Raw genomic sequence first — 24,765 nt, 5'->3', positions numbered from 1 at the left:
ATAATTTAAAATCAAAGTATAAGGATAATGTGTCATTGTTATATATGGATACAGATAGTTTTATCTTAGAAATTAAGACAAGTGATGTTTATGAGGATATGATTGATAATATTGATATATATATATGACACAAGTAATTATAAGTCAGGTGTTGTGTTGTTTTCATAAAAGAATAAAAAGGTTATTGGTAAGTTTAAAATTGAATTGGTTGGGAAGGTCATGAGTGAATTTATAGGATTGAGATCAAAGTCTTATGCTTTTACATATTTTGATAATAATAATATTGAAAGGTGTGATAAGAAGCTAAAGGGATTAAAGAAAAATATAATCAAGGACACAATAAACTTTAAACATTATTACAACTGTTTAACCTTCAAGAAGGAAGAGTACAAAAAAATGAATACAATAAGAAGTTATAAACATCAATTATATACAGAAGAGATAAATAAGAAAGCATGAGGAGCTTTGGATGATAAAACATATATTTTAGAGAATGGAATCAATAGTCTCCCTTCTGGTTATAAGTATAAGTGCTGAGGAACGACTACCGTCTTTTACTGATTTATAAATGATAGAACCAAGCAATAACCAAACCAAAGAGTGGAGATGTAATCAGCCTTGGTATTTAAATGGAAAACAAAGAATGTGAGAAATATCAAATAAGTCTTATTGAAGAAATAACCAGGGAAAAGTAGATAAAACAAATAAGCAGATCAATCTAATTACAAATAAGTTGGAGGATGTAAAGAAAAAAAAATTAATATTCTTGAATGGACTGAAAACTTTGATGGTTATAACTTGAACAATGGAAAAACAATTTACTACAATCTCAAAATGATATGTGGCTCAGGAGGTGGACAAACAAGAGCATTGAGAGAAGTTTATTATCATTTCATTTCTGCTCAACAAAGACACTTAAACCAAGAACCAAGTTCCAAAGTATTCTTTGTGAATATACTCGATGGTGATGAATGTAATAGAAAAATTAAGTTATTCCCCAAAGTAGAACATGGACAAATATTCATTGGTTCGCTCTTTGAGTGGAATGAAAATATGAAAGGAAAGAAGTGCTTTAATCAGTCAATCTCAATTTTACATTTGCTTGTATGGGAGGGGGAGGAAATCAGTCTCCTATTTTGGGCTTTTGGGGCTTGAGTCAGAAAGTTTTTCACTTTTCCCCCATTCATTTGAATGGCTGCCTCAGAAACCCCATTAATCCTCCACTAGTACCGGAACCATTTGTGATTGGAGATGCTTCTTTTCTCCTAGGCATTCATGAACCTAGTGTTTTCAAGACTCAAGAACATGCTTTTTGACCGTGGGAAATTCTCCAGGGTATACAATAGGAATCAAAGGTGTTTGAGAAGAAATCTTTGTGATGAGAGATTCAAATCGTCGAGATGATGAAGGCAAGTATTCAGCGGATGGAAAAACCGTAATTCTGATCGAAGGTCACTTCCATGTCAAAACTTGTTCAAGACGTCAGAGACATTGATTTGTTTTGATCATTACGTCATTTGTTTCATTATATATGCAATGTCTGCTTTTCATTTAATTGGATATTTTTATGACGAGACAATCCTTCCATCCATCCATCCATTGGGACCATACTCTGTGCAGAGCGTTGGTGCTACCTTAGCAGTCTCCTTGGCTATTGGGCACAATCCTGGACGGGTCGCCACTCCAACACAGGATTAGACGATAATTAAAATAACTGTTAGTGTTGAGTAACAGCTTTTTCATCAGAGCACTTATTTTCAAATATATTACAGCGTTATTTGTCTCTCTTTAAAATCGTCTTTAGAAAAAATAAATTGTGGGAATAGTCCCACAAAAAAATGTTCCCCTCGCTCTGCTCAGCCAAATTATATTTTTTCAGTGCAATGTAAATATTTGGCCGCCTCCTAACCTGAAACCATGGATCCATGCCGATACAGTATATGGATATTGTTTTTGGCCCGATCTCTCAATGGTGAAGAATCACTTTAAAATGCTCATATCTGGGTCTGGATCTTCACCAAAATCGAATCGATTCTTCCTTGTCACATATCCACCCTGTCCACCAAGTTTCATCCGAATCCGTCAGGAACTTTTTGAGATACCGTGCTCACGGACGAGAAGACAAACAGACAGGGGTGAAAACATTACCTCCATCCACCTTCAGTGGTGAAGACTGAAGTTAATTAATTACAAAAATTGGGGAAAACAGGTGCACAGGCCACAAAGATGACCATTTTCACTCACCAAGTCTGTGCCACACTCCCAAAACCCCAATTCTCGAACAAACGCACGACAAAAATAACCCTTTAACGAGAAGTACATGAAAAAGTTTATTAAAGCAAAAGTCAAATACAAAAACTCTATCTCAAATAATTCCTGTTTCAAACAGTTCAAAGGTACATGAAAAGCTAAAAGTGAAGCTGGTTTAGCTCGAAAGAGCACATGAGCTATTCGACGTATAATTAAAAGTAAAAAATAATTTTATCAATAGCAAAGTCTCTGATGTAAAATAAAGGTGAAGAAATTAACAGTTTGCATCGTACGTTCAATGTGAAGCATCTCTGGGGATCGAGATTAGCAAAAAGCCTCGCAAACAGACGAGCGGGAATGTGGAGCAGAAGATAAATATAAACGTAAGAAAAGGTGAATCTTATGGCAGCTTTGGTGTACAAATGAAATGTTCATCATGTCAAGGTATGTCGTCGGAGATAGGTTCATTCTTCAGACGTGCAGAACGTGGCTGTGCGTTAGATGTGAAACGATATCTGTTGTCTGTACTTTCATGACCTCTGGAACGACGACGTCTTCCTCACCTGTGGACAACAGAGACGTAAATAAATCAGAGCTTGACGTGCGGAACATCCAATACGAAAGAGCTTCAAAGGGAATCGCGGCCTAATCTTCCAAAAGTCTTATTACTTTGCATGAATAAAATATTGGGAAAGTTATCCGACGCAAATCCAGACCCTGTCCAGACATTGCATTTGCCGATAGCGACGACATCATCACAGCCTAAACTAACAGGCGAGTTAGCAATGTTCGGTATGTCTAAAAGTCATTTGCTCAATGAACTCCTGAGAATTTAACAAGTCAAGTTTTCGTGTTGAGTGAACCATTTCCTCTGTTTGTACTGAGACCGCAGGCGGCGTGACATCCATCGATGCGATTGAATCCAGAACCATCAAATGTATTCATCCGTAGCATCATACCAAACATAGAATGAGCATCATAGCATCGCAGAATGAGAAAGGTGGAATGATTAAGGAATTTAAATGTGCATGGAGACAAAGAGAATTGAAACAAAATGTAACAATTTTGATTAAAAAATTCTTAAAATGCATATTCACATCCACCTCGGCTTCTCTACCCCTCCCAACACAAGGCCCTAATTGCTATCAACATGGCATCAGCAAAGGTGAAATTGAGAGGGAGAGGGAGGGGGGTGTGATAAAAAAAACCTCAATGATCCATCTCTGAAAATCAGTAAATTCAGCAATCAGCCAATTTTCAGGTGAAAAGGTGCGAAACCTTCCACTTGGCACATGTCACACTCCTGGAATAATCATTGCAAAAATAGCTCCAAGTTCCACATTAAATCACAGCAACGCATCTTTCAGCTTTTAGCACCGATGAGAGTGAAAGTGTGTAGAGTACACTGCCTGCTTCATTATAATAATCACAGGGCAAGTGGATCTATCAAGTAATACACATCGTATGTGTGAGCAAGCCATCGCCAAGAGCAAAACACCAAACTATATGAGAGATCTCAGACATACCGAGACCGGAAGAAGAGGAGATGCTGCCGGTGGTTGAATCCGTCTCATTGCATTCTGTCGACAGGCGGCATAGCTCGGGTGAGTTGGTGACTTGGTATTCGGTCGATTGGGAGCCTGCATCGTAAATCCCGGAGTCTCGAAGAAGGGCTTGAGGGAAGGATGAAGCTATTTCCAGATGGGGCCAAAGCAATGGCTGTGAGGCTGACACTTCTTCTTTGGAAACATTTCTTGTTCCCTCATCGCTGTTCTCATCATCAATACCAGGCACTGCACCCGCTACGTCACCGAACATGTGCCGCACCACTGGAACAACGAACATGCTACCACTAGACGTCGTGCGTGGTCTGATATCCTGAGTCCGTTTCCGCCCGAACCAGTCATCTGCAGCAGCCGCGGCTCCACGTCTTGCTCCGCGACGCCCGCACTGCCGCCTCAGCCAATCGGGGTTCTGCTGGATGTAGTTCCGTGTATCTGATATAGCAGAACTCAAAGCAAGTCCTGACGGTGAGACTAAGGCCTCAGCCATTTCTCGTTCAGACCATCGGGCTGTACCGCTGTTGCCTGGAGCTTTAAGGTGAGTCAAAAGAGGTGGCAGGTCTCCGATAAGGCTGAAATGTGGTGCTGCATGGATTTCTAAAGGCACCGCATCTTGAGTTGTGTAGTCAAAGCGAGATGTGACAACATGGTTACCAGTTTTCTCAAGCTTCTCGGCCACAAGCGGAACGGCAATGAGGAAAAGCTCTCCAAGGCCACAGCGTGAGCGACTACGTGATGGGAGAGATGCCGTCGCCCCGGCCGCTTCATGCCTTCGCCGGCGATCCAGATAAACTTTCATGGCCTCTGAACAAATAACGATGACAGAGTCTGCTTCGTCGAGCAACCGTCTCAACCATCCCGCACGCCCCTCAGTGCTAATCATAAGTTGCTCCCATAAGTCAATACTCACCTGAAAGGACAAGAGCAGCAAAGTGAGGTATTTATTGTTCAGTAGGCAGATATAAAATTAACACACACCATGTACACTGACACGATGAAGATGAAATTAGTGACGCTGCTGGATTTTTCATGTGTTCCACGACAAACAAACAAATGAAAAGGCTGTGTTGCATTCACTTTGCTAAGTTGCCTACACCAAACATATTTACAAATCAAATCATGTGACTAGTCACCTGACATGTCTTTTTAACATAATAATGAGCTCGGGACAGTTGATAATAGTTGTTAAATCAAAGAAGGAATCGAGAAAACTTTGACAGCATCTAAAATATTTGGGCGGTGGAATTGACTTCCATAATGCATAAGGCCCGAGCACGTGAACTACAACTTCTCGAGACCACAAACCTTACAACCACCGGCATCCTGCAGGAATCGGGCAAAGCAGAGAACAGCATTCGTGTGTTTTGGGCCATCGCGGCCCGAGTAGCACACAAAAACTTTGGGTCTTAGGCGGGTCGGTGGTGCACCCGCAAGCTGTGAACATCCTTCAGAAGCCTCTTCATCTGTAAACTCCAGGTAACCGCCTTCCACTAGGCCAGAATGAGGCAAACAGCACCACGGTTAGTTACAGAGTTTCTCCACCAACCACTTCCATAACCACCCACTCCACTCCTTCTTGTATAGAAGGTAGCAGTGGCGGTGACACTCAGCTGCAGACTGTTTTACGGAATGTGCAGACACACCTGGTTGTCCAGTCCGGCACATAAGAGTCACGATAGTAGCTACAGCTGCTGCAGCAACGATCGGTACCGTGATGGAAATTGCTCGCAAGGGACCGCTCCATTGGGACAGAACTGTTGAGAGGTAAGAGGTGGGAGAATTACCTGCATGTCTGTTTCAGTTTAAAATGATCTTATGGCCTCTATTTTCAGTCGGGTCAACACACACAGTGTGAAATCAAGTTCAAAGCGAGATGCACACTTACATGGTGCCACTGTGAAGATTATTCTTTTTCTCTGGGCATCCACATTGTTCAGGCTCACCTGCAAGATAGAGAACAGACAGAATCAGGGAATTAAATCAACACAAACGTGCATGAAGTGCTCACAAAGTCCTCTCAAGTTTTTATTAAGCCAACTATTGCTTATGTGGGAAAGGAAAGTTACACACAAGGAACTTTGGTGCAGAAGGAGGCCATTCGGGCCACCATGCCTGTGCTGCACCACCCCGGTATTGTCACCCATCAACATACAAGCTACCTACCTTGCACACGAGCCAATATACCCTTTTATCTTCAATGCATCCAGTAACATGTCTACAGTATATCCCGTTGAAACTTATCCACTTCCATGCATCAACCATGCAATCTCCGACTGAAAGAACCACACCTTAAAAGTGTCCGAACTCTCATCTTCTTTACCCTCAAGATGTGGCCCCATGCTGCAAGACTGCTCCTTGTATTATGTAATCTCGAATCCATATTCATTATTCTTACCAAACCCCAGCATGAAACATTCATATATGTTAAACTGGATCTGCCAGTCTTTTGCCCAATCTATTGAAGTATCCAGACTTTCCTGAATCTGATCACCTCCCTCTCTGCTATCTTATATCTACATGACTTCGAAGTTTTCTGTCATCTGCAAATTTAGAAAGTTGACTCTTAACCCCACTATCCAAATCGTTGATGTAAATTATGACTAATAATGGTCTGAGTACTGTTCCCTTAGGTACCCCACGACTTACATCTTCCCAGCCAGACATCCTCCCACTCACGGCCACTCTCTACTTCCTGTCACTAATTCAGTTTCCAATCCAGTTAGCTACCTGACCAGCCACTCCACAAGCCCTCACCTGAGCTAACAACCTTCGATGTGGTACCTTATCAAATGCTTTCTGAAAGTGAAGATCCACTACATCCACTGTACAAAGGGTGGAGGAGCTCCTTGTGAGCCAACGGCCATCCATTTCTAGTGCCCAACTGTGTCTGTGGGTGTCCTCCTGCAGTTGGATTACTATGTTTAGGAGGTTGGTGGCAGGATTTGCACTCCGGCCACCGTAAAGCACATTAAAAACACAAAGAAAACTGAAAACCCACTCCGTGAGAGTACCTCCTGTGCAGCTGCTCTTTTGCGGGGCAGCTCAATGAATGATGGGATTGGGGCAAAGCCCTCGGGACCTCCAATCGTTGATGATAGGAGGAACAACACGGAGTAACCTTTCCGGGTCCGATTGTGGTAGTGTGTGTCAGGGTGGTGCTGAGGTGTCGTCCACCAGACGGCGGTCTCCTTCGGTTAACCTGAGGCAGTCCCCTTCGGGTGGGTGCCTGGAATGTTCTATCCCTAAGAAAGGATGATCACCTGTCTCTGTTATCATCTGAGCTCAAGCTCTTGAACATCGGTATTGCAGCACTCTCTGAGGTTCAGAGACCATATCGTGGCAAGATCATGGTGGGTGGTGACACCTACCATTGATGTGGTCACTCTGATGGTTTCCATGCCCAAGGAGTTGCTGTAACTTTGTCCAATAAGCTGACTTCCATGATAATTGAGGCAACACCGGTCAACGAGTGTATAATGAGACCAAGGATTTTTCATTACTTGGGTGTCATTTCTCTGATCTCTGTGTGTGCTCCGACTGAGGAGTGCGATCTCGCCGTGAAGGACGCATTGCATGCCACGCTCGAGTCTGTGGTTGATCAGTGCCCCAGGCAAGATACTCTTCTCATCTTGGGGGATTTCAATGCATTGACTAGAACTGATAGGGATGGTTATGACACATGTGTTGATCCCCAAGGGTCTGGAACTGTGAACCAGAATGGCACTAAGTTCCTTGACTTTGCAAGCGGTCATGGACTTAGGGTGGCTGGTTCATGTTTTCAGCACCCAGAGGCTCATCACTGGACATGGTATTCCATCGCTGGCGGTGTGGCAAAGGAGATTGACCATGTGCTTGTTGATGGTCGCTGGAGGATAATCCAGAACTGCAGGGTCTACCGGAGTGCTCAGTTACTCAATACCGACCAAAGGCTTGTGGGAGCGACTCTGAGGTTGCAGCTGAAATCCGGGAAAATGGTACCATCGCAGCCGAGGCTGGATGTTGGCAAACTTAAGGATGAGAGGGTAGCTGAAGTGTTTGTGAACAGACTGAGTGTGGATTTGGGGGTCTGGGGTCTGGGTGCTTTGGGGGGTCCTGAAGAGTTGTGGAGTGCCTTTAAGACTACCATCCTTGATGTTGCCGGTGGATGTCTTGGAATTCACCGCAGGGCAAAGAAGAATTTTTTCTCTCAAGGGATACTGGATACCATTGACCAGAATCACAGGGCCCGGCATAATGGCAGAGCTGAGCTGTTCAGGGAGTTGAGGCATAAAACTACGTGCACTGAGGGTGGACAAGGAGGCCTATGTGCGAGGAATCTGTGAGGGGGTCGAGCATCACCTGTGGTCAAGTGATTCTCGTCCCCTTACAGAGGAATTCATGCATTGTGTACCTCCAAGCCCGTCCCTCGGTGTACTGCAGTTAGAACAGAGGGTGGTGGGCTCTTGACAGAGGAGTCCCAAATGAAGGCCCGCTGGGCCGGTTATTTTGAGCGGTTGTGCCAGGCTGATACACCAGCTGTTGAGTTGGATGTGAGGCAGTGTTACTATTCTAATTGCTGACCCTCCAATCAATTTTGACCACCTTCATTTGTGGAAACACAGGCTGCGGTGAACTGGTTGAAATGCGGTAAAGCTCCTGGGATCTGTGGCATCCACGCTGAACTTCTCAAGGCTGGTGGAAATGCTGTACTCGTGTCGTTGCATACAGTTCTGTGCTCTGCCTGGAACACAGGCATCATCCCAACTGACTGGAAGAGGGGCCTTGTTGTCCTTCTCTGGAAAGGGAAGGGTGATTGCCAGGACTGCAACAACTACTGAGGGGTGATGTTGCTCTCAATGCCGGGCAAGGTCTTTGCTCGGATAATTCTTGATAGGGTTCGCCACCATCTGCTTGAGCACCAGCGTCCAGAGCAGTCAGGCTTTACATCAAAGAGGTCAATGATTCACTGTATCCTTGGTCTTCGGATCCCCACCGAATGCAGATGAAAGTTTTGGCAGGGGCTGCTCGCAGCCTATGGTGACCTCTGCAAAACATTTCATTCACTGAATCGGGATGCCCTTTGGAGGATTCTTGCTCTAGTGCAGTCTTTGTTGGGTGCCACTAAAACTGATCAATCTGATGTCTGAACTTTACTCTGGTACTGAGAGTGCTGTGAGATATGGTGATACCATCTCTGACTTATCTCCATTTGATGCTGCAGTTCTTCAGGGGTGTATACTGCCCCCCCCCCACACTTTTCAGCGCTTGTATGGACTGTTTTCTGGGGGAAATAACTGAGAGATCAAGCTGCGGTGCATCGTTTGGGAATATCAAGATCTCTCACCTTGATTTCACAGATGATGCAGTCATCTTTGCGGAGACTCTGGATATCCTTTTGGGGGCCCTCGAGGTGCTGAATGAGGAGTCGGAGCCACTGGGATTATGGGTTTCCTGGGTCAAAACTAAGATCCAGGCTTTCAATGACATCATGGATGCTGCTATCTTGTCTGTACCTGGTTGTGGTGAGGATGTTGAGGTCGTGGAGCATTCACTTACCTTGGCAGTGATATCCATGTCTCTGCTGGCTGATGGCCAGAGATCAGTAGATGTCTGGGTCGAGGCTGGGGAGTCATGGATTCATTGGATCATGGGGTGTGGCCTGTGCAGGAGGACAAAAGCCCGAGTCTTCAGGTCCTCGGTGCTTCCATTCTTGCTCTACAGATGTGAGACTTGGACTCTGACCAGGGATCTGAGATGGTGATTTTCAATCCTTCGGTGCCAGATCTCTTCGGAAAATTCTTGGCTTTCGCTGGTCAGACTTTGTGTCTCAGGAGTGGATGCCAAGAGAGACTCAAATGAGATTTGTTACCTGCATCATCCGTGAGCATCAGCTGCAGCTGATGATTTTTCTGATGCTGATCCTGCTCACCATATTCTCTCAGTGAGGGAGCCTCGTGAGTCGAGGCCAATGGGCCAACCACGTGCATCGTGGTTGCAGCAGGTTGATCAGCATCTCAAGGAGATGAGGATGGACCAGGCATCTGCCTCGGGGATGGCCAGACAGAGGCCCCTGGAGTTCCGGCAGAAAGTGGAAGCAGCGATGCGCTGCTCCGCTGCATGCCCCCATACCTGACCTGACCTGACCGGACCTGTTATGTTTCATATTTTTGGTTTTGTCTTTTTCATCTTCCCTTTTGGCCTGCTGAGTTATTTTCCTAACTGGTCTCTGCTTCCTCATATGCGAGTCAGATTCCAGTCATTTTGTTTGGTACTTCACGAATACCTTCTGCTTTCCATAATTACACTTCGTACCTCTCTGTCAATCACCATGGTCTCATTCTGCCTCTATCTTTACACCTACTCTGAACCCTCTACATTTGCTCCTTGAATGTTGCCCATTTCTCCGATGCAGATCACCCACTCATTAACTTTACCCGATCTAAAGCTCACAAATCACTTCTCATACCCTCAGTGTTTGTCCTAACATCTAACAACCTCACACCACTACCCTGAACTTCACATCTCAATAATAGAGATACGCTTACTACCTTGTGATGGCTTGTCCGCACATGCTCTCCTACCTGCACATCTTCCACCATATTAGGATCATTATATAAAAAGAGGTCCAACACAACACATCCCCACTTATGGGCTTTTGAACAAACTGGGCTAAAAAGTAATCCTGGACAATGTCTAAAAAAAAATCCTCATCTACTCTGCCTTTTCCCTGTTCCTGGACCCAATCTAAGCCAGGAAAGTTGGACGATATTGAAAAAGTGTGAAACGATGGAACCACAGCTACTCCCAATTGGCATGCAGGTGGGAGATGTGATCTTTAAATGTGATGATGGCAGCAAAAAGGACCTTTGATGCTGCTGTTGTGACCACAGTCACCTTTATATTTTCATCTTCGGACATCATGGTGGGGTACTGGAGTTATACCGTTAGCATACCTCCGTACACTCCATGATGCTCTCAACCAGTTTCCCCTCGTGTCAGAAATGTTCACTCTGTGCAGAAGTCCCTGTGTGTTCGTGTGCTTTTGCAAGTAAAGCAAAATTAGCATTGTTCATGGAATTCATTCCACTTTGTGCTGAAGTTCCCTGTTCTTCATACTGGTTCTCATGCCGCACCCACTCTCTTTATTTGAGGCACAAACCAGTGGACTCCATGACACAGTCGTAGCTTTGGTGTAATGTGAGTAATTTCTGGGCTGGTGATACTGGTTACGTTCATTAAAGGACCTCACGGAACTGTCGCTGTGTACAGTGTAATACCATATCCCACACAGTAGGTTGCCATTAATACATTTTGAGAACACAGGACACCTATCGTTGCATCACACAATGTGATGTCATGTGTGCAACTGCTTGGTCTTCCATAAACTCAAAAAAACTGCACTGGTTCTTGCCTGGAAATACAGTGACTCCCTAAACCCTTCCATCGCAACATGGAGGTTTAATGTGATGAAAATGACAAATTTGTTCCACATTCCAATCCACCGCAGGGTTTCCAAACCTCTTGAGTGATTGCAGATGGTTTGTCAGACCTAATCATGCTTGGTGTTATCTGCAATTTTTCACTTCACGCCGACCTTCCCGATGGTTGATTTGGAAATGGCGAAGAGAGATAAAAAAAATTTTCCCATTGGAGGTGCACGCTCTTTGGCAATCAATATTATCAGTCCTCAATTAAAACTCCATCGCTTCCTTCCACAAAGACACAATGTCATGAAATTGAGCAACGAGCCTGTTCAGTGGCTATTTCCACCATGACTGTTCATGATATCACAATTATGCAAGTCAGATAGGCGCGTGGGAAATTCTTCAAACTAGAAAGGCCTGTCCCACGGATTATGGTAGGAGGGTGCAGGTCTTATGCAGACAAGCCATTCGACATCGTAAGCAATCAGGCGTGGATTTGCATTGTTTTGTATGCACAAATCGGAATGCGATTGCACGAGCAGTGAGCATCAAGTTGAACTTACATCGATGACGTAGGTGGCACCGGGTTGCATACCGTGCAGGTTGATCCAGCCATGTGTTAAGTTATTATTCGATTGCTTGAAAGAAAAAAAAAGAAGAAAAGAAAAGGATACACAGTGAATCAATGTAAACAAATGTAGGGTCAATCAGATTTGTTTAAAAGGCTGAAATAATCACATTTTACTGAATGTTTAATGATGAGGGTCATCGCCCACAAGTGCAACTTGTCAATGCTATCAATGTTCACGTCTTCTCAAGTCAAACGTGGAAGAGAAACAGGAAGTGATAAGAAAGGCACATACTTCCAAGAGAAGCCGACTGTGGGTGGATTATGTGGGGATTTTTTGAGTAAGACAACGGTAAAATATTAAGTGAGAGCGAAGTCGATGGCACGCCATCACAAATTCCCACGCTTCCCACCTAAAGCAAGGTTGAAAGGTGGCAAAAAGTTCCACCAGGAATGGGTCCAATGTCAAATTTTGAGTTGAAATGTATTTTTTCCATTTTGACCCCTGTGACCTGAAGTCCCCACCCCATTGTCATGGACCAGGGATCAAATCCAAAAAATAGTTTAATATTTCATGCGTCCCCAAAGTTGATTGTACATACTGTACAAAGTTTCATTTTAAGATGTTTCAAAATTTTTTGGTACTTGACCTTTTAACCCCGCCCGAGAGGGCGGGACCAAAACTGAAACTGCTCTTGTACCTTCATACCATGTGGTGATCATCACTACCAAATTTGGTGAATTTATGCACAACTGTTTCGGAGATAGTGTGACTGATGGACACATAGACAGACAGCCATACAGACAGAGAGCTGAAGCCAATTACAATATCCCCCTGTTTTTTTTTTTTTTTGAAAAAAATCAAAGGGATAATTAACTTTGCGAACCCAAAACCATTCTTTGACAGAGTAGAATAAGACATTTCCAACATTGGCTTGTGCTTTGGACTCAACAGTTGCCATCAGTCACGGATGAACAGCTAATCACAAATTCTCGTGCAAAATGTAGAGGCACATGAGGGGGAGTGAAAACCAAGTCTTCGATGATTGGGAACAATGAATCGATGATTGCAGTGAGAGAGTGACTTGACCAGAGAGAGAGACAGAGAGACAGAGACAGAGACAGAGACAGAGACAGAGACAGAGACAGAGACAGAGACAGAGACAGAGACAGAGACAGAGAGAGAGAGAGAGAGAGAGAGAGAGAGAGAGAGAGAGAGAGAGAGAGAGAGAGAGAGAGAGAGAGAGAGAGAGAGAGAGAGAGAGAGATTAAGAAAAATCTTCATTTAAGCAAATGGGAAGAACTTTACATTTTGGATGGAAATAATGAAGTACAAGACCATTTTTGTCTTTTCTCAAGATGCACAAAGGGGAAATAAAGAAAACATAGCAAAAAGAAGAACAGACATTGATGAAGCTTTCCGCCTTGCACCCATTGGGGCACACGCAAGAATACCGGATACTGAGACTCGAAACAATTTTTCCTCCGACCTGGTTCCTCATTTGCTCTTTGGACTGCTGCTGACATCAATATTCATCATGGCTACGAGGGAACGTAAGATTTCCCACAATGTTGCAGCAGGGTCAAAAGAAGTGCAGTTTTTGCACAAACCCTTTTCGTTTACAAGGAACAGGAGCTTGTGCGTGTATAAATGTGGCTTCAAGAATGTGTAAATTCAGAAAAGATTTTCCTTTTGAGATAAGCAGTGAGCATTGCAGCAAACTGCATAGAAATGCCAAGAAATCAAACAACAGGTTCCCATCGGGACGGAGGATAGGTCGGCTATGGCTTTCACATCTGAGATGTCTGGGTCCAAGTCTCCGTCAGTTTGGAACTCAACCTGACCTTGGGTTCCATCAGGTGTAGTGACAGCAGGTACCATTGAATTCGAGAGAATGGATGTTCTGTCTGCAATGTGTACATATATTAATATGGATAAAGGGAAGCCTTTTGTTTCCAAAGTGTATTTCTTTGGAATTTCACAAGTGCTACGTTTATTCCTCAGGAGTCAAGCACAGGGTTCACTTATTTGCTCACTCGAAGCCCCCACTCCCTCCGGAAGTGGCCGGGGGGGTCATGTCAGTATCCTTACTCAAACATGTAATTTAAAATCCCTCACTGCACGAAAAAACAGGAATACTGCACCGTAAAGGGGAGGGACTTGTAATACCCTCCTGCACCTGGAGTGGTGCTACACAATACACATTTACATGGAGAATTTGCATCCTCCTCCTCCTCCCATCCCCCAAGACCACCGGCAAAGATTAAAAAAAACACCTGTATACACGTATAAAAGACGATAAAAAACAAACAAACACACAAACACCAGTCCGTGAATTATAGTAAGGGTTCAGACCCTCCCCAGATGATAACTTCTGTTTGACATCGACAATGCTCTGGCTCTCAATGGTACAATGAATCAAATCCAGATTATAATGCAACAAAGACATAGTTTATTGATTATTATTTTACAGGTATCGAGGCTCTTCGAACAGTGGGAAAAAAATATGGGAGAAGTGGATCAACAGAAAAAATGGCTAAACGGCGGGAAGGGCCCTGTCACACCCTGACGTTTTAGCCAGTGTATGGCAACGGATCAAAATGTATGTAAAACGCTGGCGTACACTGAACTATTGATGTTTTTTTTAGTCGGGCATATTCATAACGAGTTGGACGTATGCATAACGTATTAGTAACGTACACAGAACGTTTCGATAACTTATAGATAACTTATACCAACGAATGGTTAGCGTGTTGTCGGCGTTCACAACTTATGCCCAACGATAGTCTAACGTATGCAGAGCGCACGGCAGAGTATCGCCGATGATCACGTGGCGTAGCCTATTAAAAGGCTGCCGCTCGACGATTCAAATCATAACCGCACGAGACACCGAAGTGTCAACATCACCGTCATGCCGAAAAAAAAACTTTGAGAAATGCTGCAAAGAAGTCTCCTGGCCGTGGCCATGGACGCGGACGCAAGGAGGATCCATCATCACCCACACCCTCCCCATCACGCTCACCTACTACTACTGGACTTACTACTACTACTACTACTACTACTACTACTGACACGCTCACCTACTACTACTACTACTGATACTACTGACATGGACATCTACTCAACATGGAGTCTGGAACACTGATGGGTTCCTCCTGTGAAGCCCATTTTTATATACCAATTCCCCTAAACGCTGCCAATACGCCATTATACGGTAGCTGTAACTTAGAAACACGTTCAGTAAGTTCTGTGGTCATCTGGAAGACGGCAACTACGTCGACATACGTCAATATGCATTGGAGATACGTTACACATAGGTTCAAAGCACATTACTCATAGGTTAGAAACAAGTTTCGGGTATGCTAAACATTACCGACGTGTTTCAACTTATGAGTAAATTACAAGTAACGTGTGTCGACATGTGTCAACGATCGCATAACGTGCCTACAACTTATGGCCAGCGTATGCGGAACGTGTAAGTCATACGCCGAGCACGTCGGAAAATTTTGAGCATGCTTAAAATTTGTCGACGAGCTCGGCGTACTACGACGTATGCCAGCGTGCTTCAGCGTGCTCTTAACGTATACAAAACTTACCCATAACGTATTTGACGTGTGCCAGCGTATTCGCCAAATTTTTCATACGTCGGCATGCGCTGGCTAAAACATCAAGGTGTGACAGGGCCTTAAAGGGAATGCAGTGGGACAGCAATGAATGAATGCATCACAACATAAGGAGAAAGGTGGGAAGAGGGTCTTAGCAAGTGAAGTGAAGCCCAGTAGTATAAATGTAAGAGACCACGAGGTGGCGGTGGGCAGCAGACAACCTCCTGTAGGGAAAACCCAAGACAATGGACTCAGGAAGACAGTGAAATGGGTGACGAAAGAAAGAATGGAGGTCAGTGCTGAGTTGAGATTTTGGAGGATAACAAGGAAAGTGTTTCCGGCAGAACATGTATGACCTGGAGGGTCAGAGGCTTGGCAGAGAGGTGAGAGGGCAGGAGGAGCAAGACCAGAACCGAGCCAGTTAAATAAAAACTGCAAGGCCACCAACCTGCAGACATTGAGCAAGAAGCCGAGTGAGAGACGCAGCTTTTTGATGAGAGATACCAATGACCCAATGGGCCTTCGGTTCCAGGGCCACAATGGAGGGTGATGAGGATATGCGGAAGGGGGGGGGGGGGGATATTGCTATTTATGGTTCATGGTTGACAAAGACTGCTGTGAGTAGTCTCCAAGAACAGGAAGAGAATTTGGTTGATTATAATGAAGTTCCCTTCATCATCGACCACTTGGTTTGTCAAGCAAGGTGCGTAACCATTTTGTTTAATTGTACCAGAAAAAATGACAATTTGCAGTTACTTTTAGTTGGGCGAGCAGATGATTCAGAAGCATTCAATGAAAACAAAGAGCCTTTAACACAACGGAGTGTAAGATTGTGTCTTACCATGTGCACTGCAGTCTTGTTTTCCGAAATTGGGGTGCAAAAGCCGATTGGGCCACATGCCTCAGGCCTCAGTCCCACGTACACGGCATAAGAGTCAACCTGATAGCTGGGTGGTGCCAGATCAAAGGTCACATTGAGGTCCAAGCCTGACTGTGTCACATTCACAGTCTTCGGGAACCAATCTATAACAATAAAAAAAGCAACAGCCATGTTATTTCAATTCGTTGTGGCTGTATACATTTTATTTGTCGCAACACAAAATGGTGGAATCTTCGACCTTCTACTCCCACAACTGAATGCTCCATAAATTTGCACTTCCCTCAAACTCCTGAACTTTCCTTTTTGCCTCCTGTCCTTCAAACTCGCTCACAGCCTGGTGTTGGCTTAGTGGTTCAGGTGGTGGCTTGGGATCCTAGCGTCCTGAGTTCAAGCCCTGTCGGCTGATGAATTAACACCAGGGGGTTGACTCAGCCTGTAATCCTTTTGAGGTCGGCAAAATGAGCACCAGTGTACTGGTAATAGGGGCACTGCATCAGTGGCATAGCCGTCCCCCTAACCAATGATGCAACCAGCAGCCAAAAAGGCTGTACATGAAGGGAACAACTCCCTCATACTATTATCCCCATTTCCTTCCCAAATGCTGTCCTTCCATTGTTTACCTGCTTGTTGCCTACACCACTGAAGGTTGATGGAGATTATGCATTCACCGCTGTTTGTCTGTCTGTCTGTGAACATGATATCTCGAAAAGTTGTGGACGAATTCAGATGAAATTTGGAGTACTGGTTGAGTGAGTGACAATGACAAATTGATTCGATTTGGATGATTCAGATCCAGCTACTGGACTTTTTTTTTTTCGAAGTGATTCTTCATCATTGAGTTATAGGGCCAAAAACAATATCCAGCACGGTATCTCAACATTGTCGACGGATTCGGACAAAACTTGGCGGATGAGTTGGGTAAGTGACAAGAAGAAGCCGATTCGATTTTGGTTCAGGTCGAGATTCAGATTCGACCGATCAGTGGATACAAAACGTAAACTATTCAGCCTGGCAAAGGGATGCGCTCCACCGAATGCTGGTCTAGTTTCTCGATTTAACACCCCTCCCTTCCACACACCCAAATCCCACCTCTCACCCAGCAATACATCATATATCAGCCATAACTGGAATATCTTTAGGTGCTCTAGAAAACTTTTCCAGCATGACCAAATAAAGTTTCACAGAGACCAAAGATACAGGTCCATCTCAGGAAAAAGTTGTCCATCGAGTTATTGGGCAAGGCTGTAGTGATACAATCGGTTGATAGGTGGCAGCAATGTTCCATAAAGTAACATCATGCAATCCTTTATTCCACATGTACAGTACATGGTGTCACAGTTCAAGATTGAGTGCGATTCACTGTTGTGTGAAAAAGAGATGCACTCCAACCGGCACTCTATCAAAATGAGAAAATGAGACCCGAACCCTAACCCTAACAGCTAACCCTAACCCGAACCCTTACCAAGCTGTTAGGGTTAGGGTTAGGGTTCATGAGGAACATAATGAAAAACATGTAATTAAGAAGAAGAAGAAGAAGAAGAAGAAGAAGAAGAAGAAGAAGAAGAAGAAGAAGAAGAAGAAGAACTTTGCTTGACTGTCACAAATCTCGTCAGATCTCGTAAGTGAAGCATCATTAATATTTACATCTTGTAATACATGATACATTGCTTTAGGTCGAGGACCTGTAGGACAGCTTGTGTCAGAGTTCTAAGGTGAAATCTAACAAGTAGATAAATAAATAAACAAACAAGCAAACAAGCCGGTAGGCGACGAGGGATCCGCTAGGATCGAAGCGCTGGATACGTTGCTTTTCATTCTGACCGATCCACCGACGAAGATTCATTGCCAACACGTATTGGTTCACATACAATTGTTCCTCTGCCTGGCAAGATTTTTCCTATTGTGTATTTTGCCAACTGGCACTCATAAAAAAATGACGGTAAATAGACACACTATATTTGAAGGACTATAATTTGAAAAATAATCGGTTTGCTGGTTTGTGCTGTGGAGCCTCACGTTGCAGACACACACACACGCACACACACACACACACACACACACACACACACACACACACACACACACACACACACACACACACACACACACACACACGCGCGCGCACACACACACACACACACACACGCACACACACACACACACACACACACACACACACACACACACACACACACACACGGAAAACCCGATAAACTTCTCTCAATGCTCTGGTTTGACCACACCTCCTGAGCCACACAATATTTTTCATAAGCCACGCCCACTTTCCATAAGCCATGCCCACTTTCCTACGCCACGCCCATTTTTCTACGCCACACCCACTTTCCTATGCCACTCCCACTTTCCTACGCCACTCCCACTTTCCTACGCCACTCACACTTTTCAACGCCACTCCCACTTTTCATCAACCACGTCCACTTTCCCTAAGCTCCTCCCACTTTCCTAAGCCCCTCATAAAAAATGACGGCAAATAGACACCCGATTTTTGAAGGACTACCATTTGAAAACTAAAACCTCAATCAAAAATCGGCTTGAGTGAAATTTTCTAAATATCTCGAAGTGTTTAATTCCGAAGTCTCGTTTCTCTACATTCAAAACTGAAGGACAAGTATTGAAAATACTGTACGCGGTTTTCCGTCCGCTGTACAGCAACGGGTGGTTGCTAGGCAACGAAATTCAAACGCGCACATTCCCACCCCATATCGCACTTGTTGGCAAAGTTTCATCGAAATTGGTTTGCTGGTTTGTGCTGTGGAGCCTTGCGTTGCACACACACACACACACACACACACACACACACACACACACACACACACACACACACACACACACACACACACACACACACAACAGACAGACAGACAGAAAACCCAACAATAAGTGATATCTAGCATATATAGCGAATCCAACAAATCAAAAGACAAATAATAAATAAATAAATAAATAAATGTGCCCAGTAGGCGAGCTATCACCAGAACCATGGCCAAATTCCAATTACCTGTCCTAACCTTAGTTGAATGTCAGGCCTCGCCAGCCAGTTCATGAAAGACTTGGGCCAAGATTCCCCCTCCCCCCAGCCAACTGCACAAGAACATGGGAATAATTGTGGCCATTAAAGAAGAAGAAGAAGAATTGTATATCTGCCAATCTGGGGCAGTACCAGCAGAGGGCGCTGCACCTCAGAGCACGTCAGCCAGTTCAAACAAGTCAAGCAGTTTAAACATAAATGTACTACTTTTAAAAAAAGGAAAAGTTTGATACTTTCTGGAGGTTGTGCACATTCTACGTGAGTAGAGACGGCGCACACTCACCGTACTTGCATTCACCGTTCCCTGTCCCCAGAACCTCTTCACAAGCTGCAGATCACAAACGTACACAACGTAAATGCACACTCTTCGATGCCATACTCACCGAAAATACGAATGACAACATGGCTGTTTGGCAAAATACTGGTCCATAGGCCTAGTCCGCACATCCTACACAAACACATCGGTGCAACCAATCGGCACAGCCCAACAAATTCATCAGCCATAAACAAGCTCTGATGGAGGCGCTCTGAGAAGTGCATTCAGGTAGTCGTGTTTATAAATATGCCGACAGTTCATTGCAAAGTTGTACACAAACAACTATAGACGCCGGCCAATCATAACAAGCAAACAGGAATTACCTGCACACTCAGGTGTCTGGGCTGGTTACTACCGTAATAACTCTCCCATTAAAAAATATAGGATTCCCATGTAAGTTTGCATTCTCTGCAAGTACACAATGATGTGTACGAACAAGGTATGGAGCTGAAGCCACAACCACCTCATTGGGAGTGTGGAAGGACTGGAGCGGAATCGCAAACGGAACATGGAAAGGTCGCCTGGGGAGCTTTTTAAATCTGCTGAATGGTGTCTTTGCTTGGAAGCACAATGGGGCTGGATGGAATTTAAAAAAAAAAACCCAAAACCCCCTTAATCTCACAAGGTATGCAGACGCTAGCCCATGATGCGGTGCGCTAATTGCAGCCATTTGAGCCTCTCAACAGGCATCCTTGGGCCTAGTCATGAGACAGTGTCAGAACAAGCACTTAAGACATTATTTCCATTTTCCTGTTCACAGCTGAAGACAAATTCTCAATCGACACATAATGTTGTGGCTGAAAAAAAACTAGGAGGCATTTCAATTGCAACAGGAAGTGTGGTTGGTCGGTCAGTGTAGTCACCATAATTGTTGTAATTGCAATATCCATGGCATTCTCACCCCTAAAGTGTCTGATGTTGGGTTATAGTGCTGATGGAATCAAATCTGATTAAAGAAACCTGTGGAGTCCCATCAGTGGGTCATGAAGCACACGAGGTGTTAAGCTGGTTGTCCTGTCTACAATCTTGAAGTTAAAGGTACGACATTAAAGCTTGCAGACCTTGGCCTGTTCCATTGCAAACTTCAAAGGTCCTCGTCGAGTGGGTTAAGCTTAAGGTCGACTCAAAATAGAATGAAAAACTAGTTTTGCTTGTAAAAGGCTTATGTCGGTCTTCCGAGGCTGACAGGTAGAACTATGGATGGAATCGACAGAACGTTGGTCAAGGTGTGCTAATTGCTATGCGGGAAGCAAGGAGAAGCTGAAATTTCTGGTGTTAACCCTTCGTCGCAAAAACAAAACAAAAACCTTTTTTTTTTTTTGCTTCGATGAAGGGTTAACGCCAGAAACGTCCATTTATCCTGGCTTCCCACGGCAGTTAGCATACCTCGACCGACAGAACTCACAGTGGATGACTCAGCCTCATGTAGGGGGCGCAATCAGGCAGTAGGCAAGTTGAGATGATTGACAGCAATCACTTCACTTGGTCTGAAGGTAAAACAAAGCAAAACAAAGAAGAGTTGACGAAGAGGACCTTTCACCGAGGAGGGTAATGCCAGAACAGTTGGAGACAATTTGCTGAGACAGGTCTTTGTCTGCAGATTCACAAATGGCAGCCCATCAATCACTGTCCCGCCTGCGCTGTCATCGGCTTCTCGGGCATCTAACTCGCTGTCTTCCCTTTTGTTCCGCCGAAACGTTTCGCCGGTAGCTCGAGTGTGATGGCCAGTCAGAGCCAAGCGACTTTCTCTGCCCACCGATTGTGTGGATTTCCCTCTAATTGTCCCAACCCTCCCCAATCTCCAGGACACGTCTTCTTCATTATGAGTTTGTTGCTAAATTTTGAGATAAAGATCGAAAATCTGACGGAAACCCCCAACAGATGGCTTCCCGCCAAACAAGCTGGAGGATCTCGGGAGACATTCCCATGCAGCTCTCGGGAACACGGCTCTAAAATGTACAACAAAGGGATACAAAAGAAAACGGAAAAGGAGCATTTCAAATGAGAAAGCGAATATTCCATCAGAAATGATTACATTCTCTCCAGTGCATCCTGAATGCCGCGGGTGATTCGGGGTGGGACTTCCAAAGGCCAAGGAAAGTTGTTTCTTATGAACCCGGCACGATTAGCACGGCCAGATCAAGCACACACCTGCGGGCAATGGAGCGGCTTTGTTCTCTCCTCGGTGGGGAGTGCTGGGAGACTCGAATGCACGATGAAAAAGCGTTTGTTGTCTGCACAGTGGGGGAGTTGGATCACGCTGTGGATATGATCCACAACGTGACATGTTCGGGCTCAAGAATTTTTTTTTTCTTCCTGGAGAGGATGGGCTTTGTCCTCACAATGCGAGATACCATTCGTAATTTTGGACATTATCAAGTCATGAATGTAGCGATTAATGAACTGTCCTGGTTGAGTGGCTAGGGTTAACATACATTTCCAACAAGAATCAAATCAATGGCAAGGAAGCATGCCCTAGCAAAGTAAAACCGCATCTTGCTTGTATAAGCGAATACACATGGCTCGCAGGCCTTGCGGACAAAAAAAGAAAAAGAAAACCCAAAAGAAGAACATCTCAGCCTCAGCCAAAGTTCCTTCAATCCCCACATGGCGTCCATTAGGGCCAATCAGGCATTATTAAGTCTCGTGCTGGAAACGCGTGCAGCTGCAGCTTCCGAGCCACAAAGTAAAGAAGACCAGATCCAGGACTGTGTCCGAAGAGAGATTTAATTGAAGACACCGACGTGTGCACACGCTTGGGTTGCTTTCCCACATCACTTGCGGACATTTAATGCCGTTGGTGAAGTAGGCCCGAGACGTTGCTCGTCTTAACATTTTTAAACGCGGAATTGCCTCGAGGCAAAGTCAAGGCCCCAAACGGCGGGTTTCCTGCCATTCGCTTCCCATCTCCTGCCATTTCTCTCTGAACCGCGGGGGAATCCGCTCAACGAACTCAGTCCCAAAAATGCTGCCGGCGAACACCGGACTGAGCTACAAAGCTGATGTCGAATTCCATTTCTGTTTCGGATACACTCGCAAAGAATACTTTCTTCCAGTTCCCCGAACACAATCCGTGAACTTATGAGGAGGTAGCTGGTGATCAAAATGCTTTTCATCCTTGAATCGATCATCAACAATGTACGTCTGAGAACGATTAAAGTTACACATTCTGCTTCGTGTCTTCGGAGAGAAAAACTTTTACAGACATCAACGTTGGAATGGATGAGGGTACAAGCCAATTATTTCCGCTTACACTAATCCAGGACAGGCCTACACAACACCCTCATTCTGAAATCCTGACAGTGCCAATTTCAGGTTGATAATAATCTGTCCGAAGAAGTAGTGAAATTAAAGAGTGCTGCAATGATTCCCGTTGTACCGATGTCTGTGCTAAATTCGAATCGATGGAGATTTTTTTTATGCAAAGAACCAACAGGGACAGGAAGGCTTAATCTCTCAAGAATGTCACCTGTTCACCATAAATGAAAGCACTGTGCAGTTATCCGATAGATTAATCTGGCCTCCTCTGAAGGAGAATGTAAATGCCCATCCGATGATTGCTTTCGTGGGTGGTGATGTCGCGGGTGACCATTCCTCTTGCTAGCTTTATAAGGAAGCTGGCATTTTGCTAGTCTTGCAATTTTTCAAAATAAACTTGTGTCACAAGCTTCTGGTGATCTAAAGAGCATTCATACCAAAATATTTTAGACACCAATTTACTGCAGAGGTTGGTAGGATGGCCGAAAGGTACGCACACTTGCACCTGAACTGTCTCGCCTGAGTTCTAATCTTGACCCAGCTATAAACTGTCATCGATTCTGGTGTTTCACAGGCAGAGTGATTCGTCAATGTGTGTGACATCCTTAGGATGTACATTAAGCTTAGCGTCCCATCTGTCAGCATTAGTTGATGGATGATAAAGATCCCGTGGTGTCCTTTGCGAAGAGTAGGTGAGCTATCGCTGGCAGCCTCAACAAATTACAAATTCCTGCCCAAACTTCCTCTGCCAGAGAGGCAACCTGCCCGGGATTCTAAACCCAACCAAGAAACTTCTTCGTCAAAACCGAGGCTCTATGTAGAGCAAAGTACATAAATAATGCTAATACAGTCACTGGTGCTGCCAAGAGGATGAAATGTATGATACGATGGTAAATTATATTTGTTTTGATGCAGAGGGAACTGAATACCATAAAACCACTTTCGTTTAATTCCGTAATCTGTTCATCTGTTAAATAAACAGCTTCTGGTGGACTGTTACAAATAAAACTAGAAAGAACAAACAAAGATTGCAGACCCTTGCCAAAACTTGTTTTGTGCGGTGTTTAAAATGGAATTAAAATTAATTAAATTCAAATTAAATGGACGACCAAATAGGAACAGTTGTGCATTGGAGTCATCAGTAGGAACCCAAACAAGTGAAAAGGAAATATATGAAGTCATCAGGAGGAACCTGGATAGGATTCACATTTCAGCTGCTACTCCTCTACCCTCAAACCCATCCAGGCACAATCAAGTGAGCCTTGTTCAAAAACAAATAAAATTAAATAAATTAAAGTAAAAAAGAACCCACATCAAAAAATTAAATAATCCTGGCTGCCAGACCATGTGTCGATCAAGTTGAAATTTAAAACATGTATTCCCCATCGCTACTGCATCATAAAGTTGAAGTTTCTTGTCAATTAATAAAGAGGTTCCGGAGAAAACATTATTTAATATTTTTCTTCAATCCAATATGGCTGCCAAACCATGTGACCGATCAATTATTCCTTAACAAAGTTGTACACCCAAGGATTGGGGAACATTTGTCTGAAGTTTCCTCGCGATCTGTCCAGCCGTTCTGGAGAAGACGATTTTTTTAAAGATAGGTTTTAGGGTAAATCCAATATGGCTGCCAAACCATGTGACCCATGATGCCATAATTATGATTAAAACATTCTACACGAGTCACGCCCATGTCGAAAATTTTGTCTCAATCGAATAATCGGTTGCGGAGAAAAACACGAAAGTTCTGTGTGAACAAACAAACACACAAACAAGCTGGTAGGCAGCGATGGGCCTCCGAGCAGGAGGTAAAGTATTCCATATATCACAAAAACTGGAATATATTTGATAGAGCATCACCTGTAGATCATTC

The 24,765-nt window shown here is 44.2% G+C and overlaps 1 protein-coding gene across 2 annotated transcripts in view; it reads right to left on the bottom strand.

Annotated features, from left to right (window-relative positions):
* Window positions 1-2,312: 2,312 nt before the first annotated feature.
* The window catches only part of IL17RD (interleukin 17 receptor D), an 81,472-nt gene continuing 59,019 nt past the window's right edge, over window positions 2,313-24,765 (bottom strand). The window contains exons 6-13 of one of the 2 annotated variants that reach the window (XM_085864382.1): window positions 19,599-19,643; window positions 16,231-16,412; window positions 11,779-11,853; window positions 5,698-5,755; window positions 5,456-5,566; window positions 5,118-5,302; window positions 3,777-4,722; window positions 2,313-2,813 (exon numbers count right to left, since the gene is read on the bottom strand). In XM_085864382.1, coding sequence (XP_085720508.1) covers window positions 2,722-2,813; window positions 3,777-4,722; window positions 5,118-5,302; window positions 5,456-5,566; window positions 5,698-5,755; window positions 11,779-11,853; window positions 16,231-16,412; window positions 19,599-19,643 — 1,694 coding nt within the window. In that variant the 3' untranslated portion in view covers window positions 2,313-2,721. The remainder of the gene's footprint in view (window positions 2,814-3,776; window positions 4,723-5,117; window positions 5,303-5,455; window positions 5,567-5,697; window positions 5,756-11,778; window positions 11,854-16,230; window positions 16,413-19,598; window positions 19,644-24,765) is intronic. The other variant, XM_085864383.1, reaches the window with a different exon arrangement.

This window comes from Eptatretus burgeri, chromosome 18, assembly GCF_056783735.1.
Source record: "Eptatretus burgeri isolate ZD-2024b chromosome 18, Ebu_testis_v1, whole genome shotgun sequence".
NCBI lineage: Eukaryota > Metazoa > Chordata > Myxini > Myxiniformes > Myxinidae > Eptatretus > Eptatretus burgeri.
Note: the sequence above shows the minus strand (reverse complement) of the source record. Positions and strands in the feature narration are given on the sequence as shown.